We start from the raw sequence: 13065 nt of genomic DNA, 5'->3' as shown, positions 1-13065 counted from the left end.
TGCTGGCCACGTCCACCAACTCAACACTTGCACTCGCATGTGAAAATGGCTGCAAACAGATGCACAATTACCCAACCGTACATCTTTGAATAGCAGAAGTAGAGCTTCCTGCACAACCAACCAGAATATAGTGAGTGGTTTCTTTATGCTAGTAATCAACAACAAAACACTTGCCTTTTCCAGCAGCCATTGTACTGCGAATACAGAGTTAAAACCAAATGTGCTGGAGTTCTGCTTTGGTTGCTATGTAACAGCACAATGGCTGCTGATTTGTTACACTCTAAAAAAAAAAATTATTTTCCAGACACCAGAAAACATTACTTGTTACCAAAAAATGGCTGAATATTTTTTGGGGGGTTTTTAATGCTTGGACTGTTTTTAGAATCAATTGAGACACAAATGGAACACAGAAATAGTGTAAAATGTGAATTTTGCATAATAGGTCCCCTTTAATTTAAAACATGTCACATCAATCTGATTTATTTCCCATTCTGAACCTCATCATAACAGCCACATAAATAGAAATACCCATCACTCCTACTACATTGCCACAGCCATGTGCTTCTCAAATGCAATTCCCATCAGTTCCCTCTTCAGTACCTTCACTTCCTGACAGGACGATGCACATCTCTGAGTAATTATGTGCAAGTGAAAGCTCTTAATGACGGGTTACCATGGCAGTGTTGTAGCATGCTCTCATTAGGGACTAAAGACCCGATTCAGTTTCTCAACACTGATGAAAAGGCAGCAGAAGCAGAGGTCATCCTATTTGTTTCTGGTTTCATTCTGCCTGTGTTGTATTCGCCGCTTGCCTGACCTTGCTTATTATTATACATTTGTGTTTCCAGTCCCTCAGATGTGGGCTGCTAATACTGATTCAGGTGGTTGTTGCACACACACACACACACGCACACACACACACACACACACACACACACAGATGCAGGTTAATGAAAAAAGCAAAGTTCACACAGAAGCACATTGTGTTGTTTTGATGGTTTTTATGCTCAAATAAAACTGAAGAGCTTCTTTATTGTAGAAAATAATGCAACACAGCAACAACGGGAAGCAAAGAAAGATGCTTCTATAAGACTCTTCAGTGAAAAGAAAACGATCTGTTAGGTGAATGATGTGGGAAGGTTTTCTTGAGAGGCTTCAAATGGACATAAAGCAACTTTTCAGCCTGTAAACACCTGGACAAAAATGGAGACAAATGCAAAGCAATCTGTATTATATTAAACATGAGGCGGTGGAACTGCCTGCTTAGACTTGTTACATGACTGTTGCTCATTAAACTCCACATTTATATTCATTGCCTTCAGATGCCGGTGTGTCTTGTGGGCTGTTAGCTTACTCACGCGGCGTCCGGGCGGACAGATGGCGTTGGAAATATGAGCTAAGATGGCTTCTTCGTCTCCGTCGACAGGTGACGGCACGTCAGTGTGAGGGCGTGCAGCTGTCGCCTGTCCTCGTTTTTGCGAGTCTGTGAGGATGCTCTGCAACACGTAGGTGTGAATGAGGGTGGGATTTTTATCGCCGGCCTTCGTGTTCCCACACATTAGTGGAGCGGGGCTTGAGAGGAGATGTTCGGCGGCTGCCGAGTTTGTGTTTGGGAGGAAAAAACAGAAAGTCGATCGCTCGATTTAATCCGTATGCAACGCGACGCACCGGAGGAAGCATTAGCAAGCACTGTCACACTCCCGCACAAAGCACAGTCACAGCATCATCAATGGTGCAGGATATATATCGGTGTCCTGTAACCTTCACCTTGTATGGATTATAGTTACTTTAGAAATGATTTTCTGCCTCTGAAGTCTTTTAACCTCAAACCTGGAGAACCTGTAGGCTCATTTTCATTTTATAGCACTCAAAAAAAGGACAGTGTGTACAGGCCTGTCGCAATAAATCAATTCATCTCATTGTGAATTAAAATGAGCTTCTGATCATTTCTCTTTCTACCAAAAGCTGGATGATAAAAGTTTTCAATCTGGTGCATTGGTTTTTAAAGGACAATTTTGTCCAGAGATTTTATAATTAATTTTATTTGTTGTTTCTGTTGTTTTGTTTATTCATGTTTGGATATTTAGAATGTCTTCCTGTGTTAAATGTTAAGTAGAATTTAAAGTTTGCTGAACTTTGAGAATGTGTTCTGGCATTACCAATATGTTACTTCAAAATGGTCTAAAAGCAACAATACTATTGTTTATCACAATAACTTCTGGGACAATTTATCATGAGGCAAAAATTATCATGACAGATCTAAGTATATAGCAAAAGTTTTTTGTTTTTTTTTTAGATTAAAATAGTGCATAAATTAATTACTTTATGTAATTTATGTTTATGGTGAAAGCACTACTAATTCCTATTGTAATGCCAATATTCTTATTTCAGCTCTTTGGAAGCCTTAAAATATTCAAAAACCCATCAAACCTCTCTTAGAATTGTCTTCTGAACGAAAACTTGGTACGTTGGTAGACCCCCATCAAAGCAAGGGAAAACGTACAGGGAGGCGGATATTTTTGCCATTTCTCAGGTTTACAGACCTTAAACTTTAGCACAAAATCCCCAAGAATTGTTTATCGGCTTCATCTTTGGTCAGTGTGGTGTTGAGGGATGGTGGCTTAAAAGTTATCAAAATGTTCAGTTTTTGAGCATGGGGCGTGGCCAAGCGGCAAACTTGCAAATGCATTTCCCTCAATATGATTGGTTGATGATGTTGGCTTCTTGATTTCTCATGTTTGGTTCGATGAACCTATCAGTCACCCAATTTGGCCAATGGACTTGTAGCAAACTGGCACTTATTTAGTCCTAAAAACACTTATTTGATGGAATGACGATCTATGGTGAGATATAAGTGGAAAGAAAAAAAACACGATGAATTTCAAAGGGCACACATGGTCCCAAATTGTGCCAAAATGACTAATTTGGAAGCTTTTATCAACTAATACCTTTTTTATTATTTTTGCATGAATTTTGGTGCAGCAAATGGTCAGATCCTGCTGCATACTTTCAAACACATTTTTAAGGCGAAAATGTCTCTTTTTTTCAGTTTTATGTTGTGTGCTTTGTTAATTTACTTTCACTCGTTAACATTGTTAACTTTTAAGCCTGTGGGGTATTTTCTGGAGTCTGACCCACAGCAGTACAAATAAACCTTGCAGTTCCTGAGATATTTTACTTTTATTCTTGACGTGTCAATTTTGGGCAAATTTCTGAAGAGGTTCCCCAAACGAGTGAAGATCATTTCCGTAAATTTGACAGAAAAAACTTTAGTTGCCGAAAACAGTGCGACTTTAACGTCAGCGCAGGAGATAAACGGGACCCTATGAGTAAGTAAGTCTTAACAATGGGACTATCTGTATTCAGAAAACGCTGAGTCAGTTTTGTCAGTGTCAGTCTCGGGTCACATCTGCAGTACAGTGTGATGCTGTTATCTAAAACACAGATAATTTGACGAGAGTTCAGGAAAACAGGAAGACACAGATAAAAAGAACAAAAACTGGCAATTCCACTAAACCATCCATCTAATATAATAGTTTCCACAAATGCCTGTCAAAACATGGAAAAGCAGCATGAACTCGCCAGACTGATGCACAGATACACTCGGTTTCTCCACTTCTGTCTCGGTTTATCACACGGAGACGGAGCCAGCTGTGTGGTGGAAGCAGGTGTCACTCTCAGCTCATTACCCCTGGCAGGGTTGATCACCCTGTTTGGAGAGTAATAAGACACACCTCGCTGGAGAAATGGAGGGATCAGGGAGCTGCAGGAGGGACAGAGGGCTGGAGGAAGTGAAAAGATGTCGAGTAGGAGGAAAATTAGCTGGCAGAGTGGCTGAAGACGGAAAGGAAAGAAAGCAAAGAGTAGAAACAGGATGTGGAGTGAAAACGGGATTCATTAAATTCACTTCTTCTTGCTCCTTTTCAAACAGAGAAGTAGTGGTGAGCTTATTATTTTGTCCCTGTGTGTTTCTCTGTTTTAAAAAACCTATTTGAAGTGAATAAAATAAAAYCTGCTGTGTTGGTGAACTCACAGACAGTTTGTGTCTATTTTGCAGATATGACTACAAGGAGATGCTCCACAACTCCACCTTCTGCTTGGTGCCCCGCGGCAGACGTCTGGGCTCCTTTCGGTTCCTCGAGGCGCTGCAGGTAAAAAACAGAGAGAAGCACAAACACGCTGAACATCACCTTCCACTACTAGAAAGAATCATAATTACCCATCTAACACAGATCAGTTAGCTGTCTTATACTGTCAGGACATGGTGACATTTTAAATGTGTAAAAAACATAATTTTTTAAAGAAATAAGTTGCATTCGGCAGCTTTTACCAGGACAGTTCAGTCTGCCACACTGACCTGAGGAGCCTCACACCTTTCACTGCAGCATGCTGCAGGATTTTCAGGCTTTCTGGATCAGTTGTAACTCGTTACTGCTCTTATTTCTTAGTGGAGACAGATTTTTTTTCTTCCTCCAGCCTCACTTATCCCCCCATTCATCCATTTCTCCACTGCACTGTCCTTTACCTCTCCTTTCCAAACACTTCTGTCCACAGAGTGCGCCCTCAGAAGTGTGCTTATCTCACCATCAGCAGCCACACACACACTGCACTTCACTCAGGAGTGAAATATGCCCTTTTCTCTCCTTCCTCCATTTGTCTGACTCAATGATCCATCAGTTTTGCACAGTCGTGTTGGAGATGAAGGGTGCAGAGTGTGGAGGCTTTTGAGCTTTGCATACGGACGCCGCTCCGCTTTGAGGTCAGCGTCGTCTTTTTGGTTCACGTGCGGCTGCTGCTGCCGCCGCATCTGTGGAGCCCAGGGGCCGGCGCTGCTTCAGACGACACCTTTATGACCCGGGAGTGACAGGCCTGTCATTACATCAAACTACCAACACACACACACACACACCACCTGTTCCCTGCAGCTCTCCGCCCATCCTTCTATCCCTCTGCCAAAGGTCACATTCAGCCTCACTATCTCCCCGCTTTTCATCTGTTTTTAAGTCTGTGTATCCACTTTCCTTTTGGCTTTTGATCTTTTTATTTTTTGTATTCCCTTTTCTCCTCATCAGTCCTGCAGCTCACCACCTCTGAGTAATAAACTCTCCCACTCCTGATGTTACCATTTCAAACTGAAGAAGAAGAAAACAGCCATACACAAAGGCTGAACACTTGATATTAGGTTCAAAGAATTTAAACGCTCCGTCTCATTGATTTTCTTTTTTTTAAAATTTATTTATTACTTTGAGGCTTGTGAATGATTTAGAGGTCTTTTATAAATCAAGTAAACACACACCAACCAAGTAATTAAGATATTCTTTTTAAACATCTCAGACTTTGTGCGTGTTGCTGCTGTGGGATCAAATGTTGTATAATTTGGTGTTTTTCCTCAACTTTATTTCTTCTGTTTTTGCTGCAGAATAATAAACCACAGCATATCAATAGATACATGTTTGCTCTCTGGGCCTATATATTGCTCCTGATCTGCATTGCACACGCATCTTATTTTTATGTATCAGGTGTTGGTCAGAGCTCTTGTTTTATATTGTGTTGCTATGATCCCAGAATGTGTAACTTTTTCTTCAGGCCTGGATAATGATAACATTTTTTTTTTTTTTAATATTTGTATTTTCAGAGTTTATTTTTGTCTCGTCTAAAAGTTTATTCATCTGTTTATTCATCTGTTCATTCATCTGTTACACACGTCTGTCCATTTCTCCATTCATCCATCCATTTATCATCCATCTGTCATTTATCTATCTGCCATCTATCTTTCTCTCTCTCTCTCCATTTATCCATTCGTCTGTCCATCTCTTTTTCCATCTATCTAATTTTCTGTCATCCATCCGTTTATTCATCCATATGTCCAAGGTTTTAAATTAAATATGTAATGCTTAGCCTGATGGTGGCACAAGTTAAGCCTGGTGGCCCGCCAGGCTACACTACGGGAAACTGTATGTGCATTCATCCATTATTCTGTTTGTCTTTATTATCCATCCTTCATTCATTTCGATTTTGTTTTATTAAAATAATCTTAAAAATGTTTGAACTGTAGGAACCTTGAAGATGAGTTGTTTGAGAATGCCCAACATTACCGGCTTTAAAGGCTCAGCACTTCAATGGATCCATCCTGAAAATTAAAGGGACTTATTATGCAACATTCCCACTTTGAGCATTTTTGCATTTCCATTTGGGTTTCTGTTGTTTCTAAAAGTAATTAAAGTTATGTCAAAAATCAGCAGGCTGCCCCTGACCTACTAACCCCAGTTAAGCCCAGCCTGTTACCTAGCAACCCCAGCGTGACTCGGCCCCTCACCTAGCAACCAAAACTGATTTCCAGCACTTTTGGTCAGCTGGTGTTTACAGGTTCCTGCTGGAAAAGACAAGTGTTTTGTTGTTGAATGTCTGCAGCCATTTTCTTATCTGAGTGTAAACGTTGAGTTGGGGGGCGTGGCCAAAAGCAGCTCTTTTGGATTTAAAGTGACAAGGCGTCCTAAAAGGAGCTCAAAAACCAGAATTCAGCTAACTAAAATTTCATTACCTAAGAATAATTTTGTGCAAAAAAATGTACTGAACATGTTTTGTATAGCTTTGAATGTATCCTAACCTCAAGTCACCTTTACATTTCTCTCCCCATATTTCATATTTAGGAATCTCATAAAGATGGGCAAGCTTACTTTGCAGAAAACCACATTGATGCATCACAGATTAAAAAAAACATGGCTTCCCTATTTGTGTGTCTCAGGCTGCGTGTGTGCCGGTGATGCTGAGTAACGGATGGGAGCTTCCTTTTTCTGAAATCATCGACTGGAACACCGCCGCAGTCATCGGCGACGAGAGACTCCTCCTGCAGGTAACGGCTCCATGTGCAGCTCTCGCACAAAATCGCCTCCTCTGTCTGTCACCTGAAAGCTCCCAACAAATCAGCAGTCAAACCCAAACCCGGGCTGTCAGTCCGATCCGGGTTTGTTTCGCTTTAGGATGAGGTGGCCATCAATAAAGCAGAACTCCAGCAGCATACAAAGTCCCTCAAAACATCTTGCAGTGCCTCGGATTGTTATGAGAGGGCAAATAAACAGACCAAGCCAATGAATTTGGTTGGAATTGCCTGGGCTTCATAGGGAGAAAAGTAATTATATGCCCATTAAATCTTAATTTGAATGAAGTACGTGATAATATTGTTTGGCACGAGGAGCGCGGTGTGTGCAGCACCGAATGTGTTTAAGCCATCCTGGATTATTCTGCTAATGTATGCTATGAATTAAGATATAATGGCTGGAGAGCAAAGAACTATGTTTCTATTGTTATATTAAAGTACATATGACTAATGACTCTGTGCTTCTACTTAATGATAAAAACAGTACAACAGGCTTTTTTTATGAAGATCAAGTGCTTATTCATAGCCTTTAAAATTTACTTTTGTTGTCTCGTTCTTAAATAAAATACATTCCCATGTTTTCTTTTTTAAATACTTAACTATTGATAATTATTGATGAGTTTTTGTTTTAGTTTTATCTAAAATACTGTCAAACTGGCACAGTTTTCACTCCATGCTGCTATTGTTTCACTGTTAAGCAGTTATGAGGCACCGTGGAGAAACCTTAAACTGCTACTGTGCCAGTTGCTCAAAAGGTTGTTGCTAGGTAACCAAAGTGAGTTGCTAGGTAACCAAAGAGTGAGCGAGTCAGTTGATTCCACCAACCTTGTTTAGGAGGCGCCTCTGCCTCCATCCCCCAGAATACTGTGCGGTTCAGGATTATAGGTCAGTAAATATTCTACTTATTGCACTGCAAAAACACAAAATCTTATCAAGTAATTTTGGTCCAGTTTCTAGTGCAAATATCTCAGTAAAGTTGAAATAAGACAGAGTCACTTACAAGTAACTTTTTAGCAAGATATAGGAGCTTGTTTTAAGTAAATAATTTTTTTAATTTCAACAAAAATGTTCCATTGGCAGATTATTTCACTTGTAACGACATTTTTCCCATGTACTAAGTTAATTTATCTGCCAGTGGAACAAGAAGAAATTTAACATCAGTATTAAGGAATTATTTACTTAAAACAAGCCTCTATATCTTGCTAAAAGTTACCTTTAAGTTAGTTTTGTCTTATTTCAAGTTTAATAGGATATTTGCACAAGAAACAAACCAAAAATACTTGGTAAGATTTTGTGTTTTTGCAGTGTGAATATTCGGCAAGACATCCTGTCTATTTATATTGATAACATATCAATCACAATATATGTTATGATTGATTTATTGTCAATTTTATTCATAAACCAAAATAAAAACTCTCCAAGCATCTTTTGAAGATCCTACTTGGATATTTTCCAGCTAATCTGCCCTTTAGACCTGACGGGGTTAAATTTAAAGGTGAAGTCTGACATTTTGGTAAATACCCTATTAGTTTTCTTGCCGAGACCTGGATGTGAAATGAGAGTTGGTGCTCAGCAGGCTTGATCCTGCCATCTCGCTCACAGCTAAAAAGCAAATTAAAGTATCTCCCAAAATGCCAAAGCCTTCCTAGAGTTACAGAAATGAAGGCTTGACTCTTGACCTGAGCTGAATCCTGAGTGACAGGACTTGACCTGCTGCTTCAAGCGTCAACATCTCAAGTGTTGCTCAAAGGTAGAAATGGCAGATTCATGAAAAAACATTACTTTTTGTCTCTTTCTGATGGTTTCAAAGCTTTAATATTCCTTTGCCAGATCTGAAGTTAAACTTTCTTCAACTTTAGTTACATTTACAGGCTTTTAAAGTCACAAAAAGAGGGGAAACAACAGGACATACAGCCTTACACTTCCTGACACAAATGCCTTGTTTCCACTAAACAGCACAGCACGGGTCCATTTTCAAGTTACAAGATATATAGGGGGTCGCATTTGTCGTTATGATACAACGTTACCTGTGCATGATTTATTTTGTTTTATGTGAATATAAACAACTGATTTCAAGTTAAACTGTGATACATCACTTTCTTGTCAGTCTTCCTCCATTTGAAATTTACTCGTTTTTGCTGTTACATCGATCTAAAATAAAACTCTGGTCTTGGGTCGATTGAAGTAAACTCGGGTGCGGTTTGAATTCACATGTAAAAAGCCAAGCAGGAAAGAGACTAAATGCAGAGCATTCTGGGTAAACGCAACCAAAACAAACATGGTAGTTTAGAGAAATGACTCCTGGTTTTTTACCAAAGACGAAAAAGAAACCTGATGTTATTCCATTTTTGTTCACACTTTGTAAAGAAGGAAGTTGCGCTCAGTGTCTTATTCAGAGGTTTTCATGTTGTTTCCTTCAGTAGTTTTTCGTGCAGCACCTCCACAGGTGTGGAGGGGAACAGGCTTTTCAATTGGTTTGGTTCTTTTGACACAATGAGGTGAGAAATCAAACTGCAGCAGCTGAAAAAACCCTACTGGATAGTAAAGTATATTTCCTCGTTAAACAGTGCCCTGTAGTTTGCTTTTCATCTGCTGAATGTCCTGCCTGTGTTTGTGGCATGGCTGAGCTTTGTTTGTTTTCACAGATCCCGACCACCGTGCGCTCCATCCACCAGGACAAGATCCTGTCGCTCCGACAGCAGACTCAGTTCCTCTGGGAGGCGTACTTCTCCTCTGTGGAGAAGATAGTGCTGACCACGCTGGAGGTGAGGAGTCGAGGCACGCATCCAAGCATACGCTGCGCACACAGAGCCACCTGCTCCTTTGGCCTTCTGTGTCCTCCTGTTCTCTGCTGCTTCCTTTCTCATCAGTCGTTCTCTCAGAGGGCTTTGGAGTCACTGCAGACTCTGTAATATAAAGCTGGAGTACAAACAGAAGGCCAGGCTGAGGTTTAAACACAGGAGAATGGAAATACTGAACACTTTGATGAAAAACCTCTTAGTAAAATGATCTGATCTTCATTTAATTTGTACTCCTTTTGTATATTCATTCAAAATATACATTAAAAAAAGATCTTCAAGGAAATCTCAGAGCTTTCTTGTTAACTTGACAGATTTAATTCAGTGACCTTAAAATCTTATAGTGCTCAGAATAATGTTTTATAACACTCTATCAAGGTGGTAAAATTGAAGGATGGCAGTTCTCTACGATAATGTATTAGGGTCGTTTTAGATGGGAAAAAGGAGTGAATGTATGCTAAAAAACTCAGACATTTTGAGAATAATCTCAGAAATTTTCTAGAAAAAAGCAAGAAAACTTGTGAGGTTCAAAAGTCAAAAATTTGCGAGAAAATAACTGACATTTTGAGATAAATTTCAGAAATTTCCAAAAGTCTTTTTTTATCATTATTTTTTTTTTTTTCTGGAAAATTTGCCAAAAATAAAACTAACTCAAATTTTTTATTTATTTATTTATTTAACCAATTCTCAACTTTTCAAGCTTGAAGTTTTCCTTGTGTTTTCTAGAAGGTTTCTGAAAGTAATTAAAAATTTTAGAGGTTTGCTAGCAAATTTTTGACTTTTCAAACTTTTTTTGACGGACTTTTTCTCAGAATTGATTTGGCAGAATTTATTTGTATCTACAACGACCCTGATATTTCCTCGTAATTTTTAGATTATCAGTTTCTTATAATCATCAGAGAATCCCAGCAGCAATTATTAGTTTTCAGGAAGGTTTCAGAAAGATTCTTGCTCTTTTCTTTCTCTGCGGTTAATAGAAATGCCTCCCCAGTAATGTCATAAAATACAGGATAATTCTCAGTTTTAAAATAAACTCTCAATGATAAACTTTTATGTCGTAACATTTTGCAGAACAAAATGTTCCAAGCCTGCTGAGATCATCTGGGCATTGTTGAAAAACCTAAATGAAATCCATCAATCTGGTGCTTTGGCTTTGTAACTAATTTTATTTGCTGTTTTTGTTTATTTATTTTAGATGTTTAAAATGTCTTCCAGTTCCAGTTTTAAATGTTTATTAGAATTTAAAGTTTATTGATGTTTGAGAATGTGTTCTTGCTTTGTTATGCCATCAGCTCTTGAAAACAATATTATCGTTTATCGCAATAACTTCAGGGACAATTTATCGTCCGGCAAAATGTTTTTTTTTTTTTTTTTAGGACAGTAAATTCATGCTGTTGTAAATATACAAACCATAGTTTTATGTTTTATGTTTGGATTGCAATATTTTTAGCATTTTAAGCAAACATTAGTCCAATGTACTTTTACGTTATCTTTTCATCTGTCTAATTCAACTTAAAAGCTTCAAATGCATCTATTTGGCTGACAATATACTACAGAAATATGCTTATTTTGTTATTATGTGTGCTTATTCATCAAATAATATTTAAATTCCCCCATTTTTAAACAGGTGACTCATTCTGTCTAACTTACAGTCGTAGAGAAAAATCTTGATTCTCCTCTTCTTTTCTCTAAAGCAATCTGATTTTTGTGATTCAGTATCCTCTGTTGAATTTAACTCCCAGTTATTTGGGGAGAAATTCAGCTATGTACAGACCCAAACTGCCCATTTCCACCCACTCCCACTGCACACAACCCAAGCTGTGGCCTCAAAGTCAAACTTTTGATCTGCCTCTACATCTTGGGTATGTTTGCTATCAAGCCTCGCCTCCCTGCGACCGATCACACACACCGAGTCAGAGGAACATCTCCATATGTCAAGGCGGCCAGACACACATGGCAGCACCGGGGCACGACCCTGCCGACACTCCGTCACTCTGCTGCGAAGTGCAAGGTGACACTGCGACAGCTTCTGACTCACTGTGTGCGTTTGGCAGGGAGTGTTGTTTGCTTTAACTACGCTGCCGGCTGAAAGCTTAATTCTAACTAATTGTTCTGCAGAAAAAGGTGCAGAGAGAGAGAGAGGAAGAAGGAAGGAAAATAGGATCACAGATGATATTATGCAAGATTAGAAATGCATAAAAATACTCAAGTACACAAATAAATTCCTTTTTTTGAATAAGAAAACGATCACAGCATTATATCTGGATTTTATGTGAAATGCAAAGTTGTCGGGTTTTAACTTTGAATAGGCAATTCTGACACGAATGTACTGATCCAAATCACTGTTGTTTCATATATGGGAGGCCTATCATGCTAATTTTATGTTTTTGTACTTCCATCTGGGTTTCTACTGCTGCTTGTACTGGTTTATGTTTTCTGGTGTCTGCAAAATGAGCTGCTATAAAAACCTACAGAATGTAACTTCACAAATCAGAAGGACCTGCCTGTTACCTGGCAACCCAAGCTGAGTTCCAGCATGTTTGGTCAGCTCGTTTTGCTGCTGCATGCGCTGTACAATGGCTACTGGAAAAGACAGATGTTTCATTGTTGACTTACCATCCAGAAACCACTAGCTGCATTCTTGTTGGAGGAGGCTCTACTAATGCTTTTCATAGATGTATGGTAGTATGATTGTGTATCTGTTTGCAGCCATTCTCACATGTGAGTGTAAACGTCGCGTTGGTGGGTGTGGCCAGCAGCAGCTTATTTGGATTCCTTAAAATGTAGATTTTGTGTTAAAAATGTGATAAAGATGTTTTGTATAGACCAATCCTAACCTGTTCAGGGAAACTTAATAGGTAACCTTTAAAGCAACGTCAGCATTCATGGATTTTCTTGTAATTTATTTGGTGCTTTTGAGTCCTAATTTAATTGCACAATAGGACAGACATTACAGTTTTTCCATAGTTTGACTGAAGGGCAACACAGTGAGCCAATCATGCAGTGTTTCCTGTCAGGAAGTGGCAACATTTCAACCAATCACAAGGTCAGTATTGCTGGATCTGGGCTGCTGGTGCACCCATTAAACTCACCAATTAAAGTCGAGTCCGCAGAAGCAGGATTTATCTATCATGCTCTAATTGGTTGATTGTGGCTGGTCTGAGGAGAGATTGAGTCGTCCATCATGTCCGACTGAGGGCCGCCGTCGGGGGAGGAGCCGCAGCCAAGCGAGCCGAATTGCCCGTCATAAGGTGTAAAAGGCTGCGGGGTTTGAAGGTGGCAGGACGGTTTTTTATCGAGAAGTCGACGGGTTTCTGAGGTAATCTGTTTTTCCGAGGCGCACCGTTATCGACTGCCCTCGGGGACGGAGCTCGGGAAAAGTAAAAGAAA

General features: G+C 39.4%; 1 protein-coding gene across 1 annotated transcript in view; it reads left to right on the top strand.

Annotated features, from left to right (window-relative positions):
- The window catches only part of ext1b (exostosin glycosyltransferase 1b), a 145109-nt gene that overhangs the window by 107176 nt on the left and 24868 nt on the right, over positions 1-13065 (top strand). The window contains exons 2-4 of the mRNA XM_008422746.2: positions 4058-4151; positions 6746-6853; positions 9523-9642. Coding sequence (XP_008420968.1) covers positions 4058-4151; positions 6746-6853; positions 9523-9642 — 322 coding nt within the window. The remainder of the gene's footprint in view (positions 1-4057; positions 4152-6745; positions 6854-9522; positions 9643-13065) is intronic.

The sequence above is a fragment of the Poecilia reticulata genome, linkage group LG11 (genome assembly GCF_000633615.1).
Source record: "Poecilia reticulata strain Guanapo linkage group LG11, Guppy_female_1.0+MT, whole genome shotgun sequence".
Classification (NCBI taxonomy): domain Eukaryota; kingdom Metazoa; phylum Chordata; class Actinopteri; order Cyprinodontiformes; family Poeciliidae; genus Poecilia; species Poecilia reticulata.
This window is presented reverse-complemented; position numbering and strand designations above follow the sequence as displayed.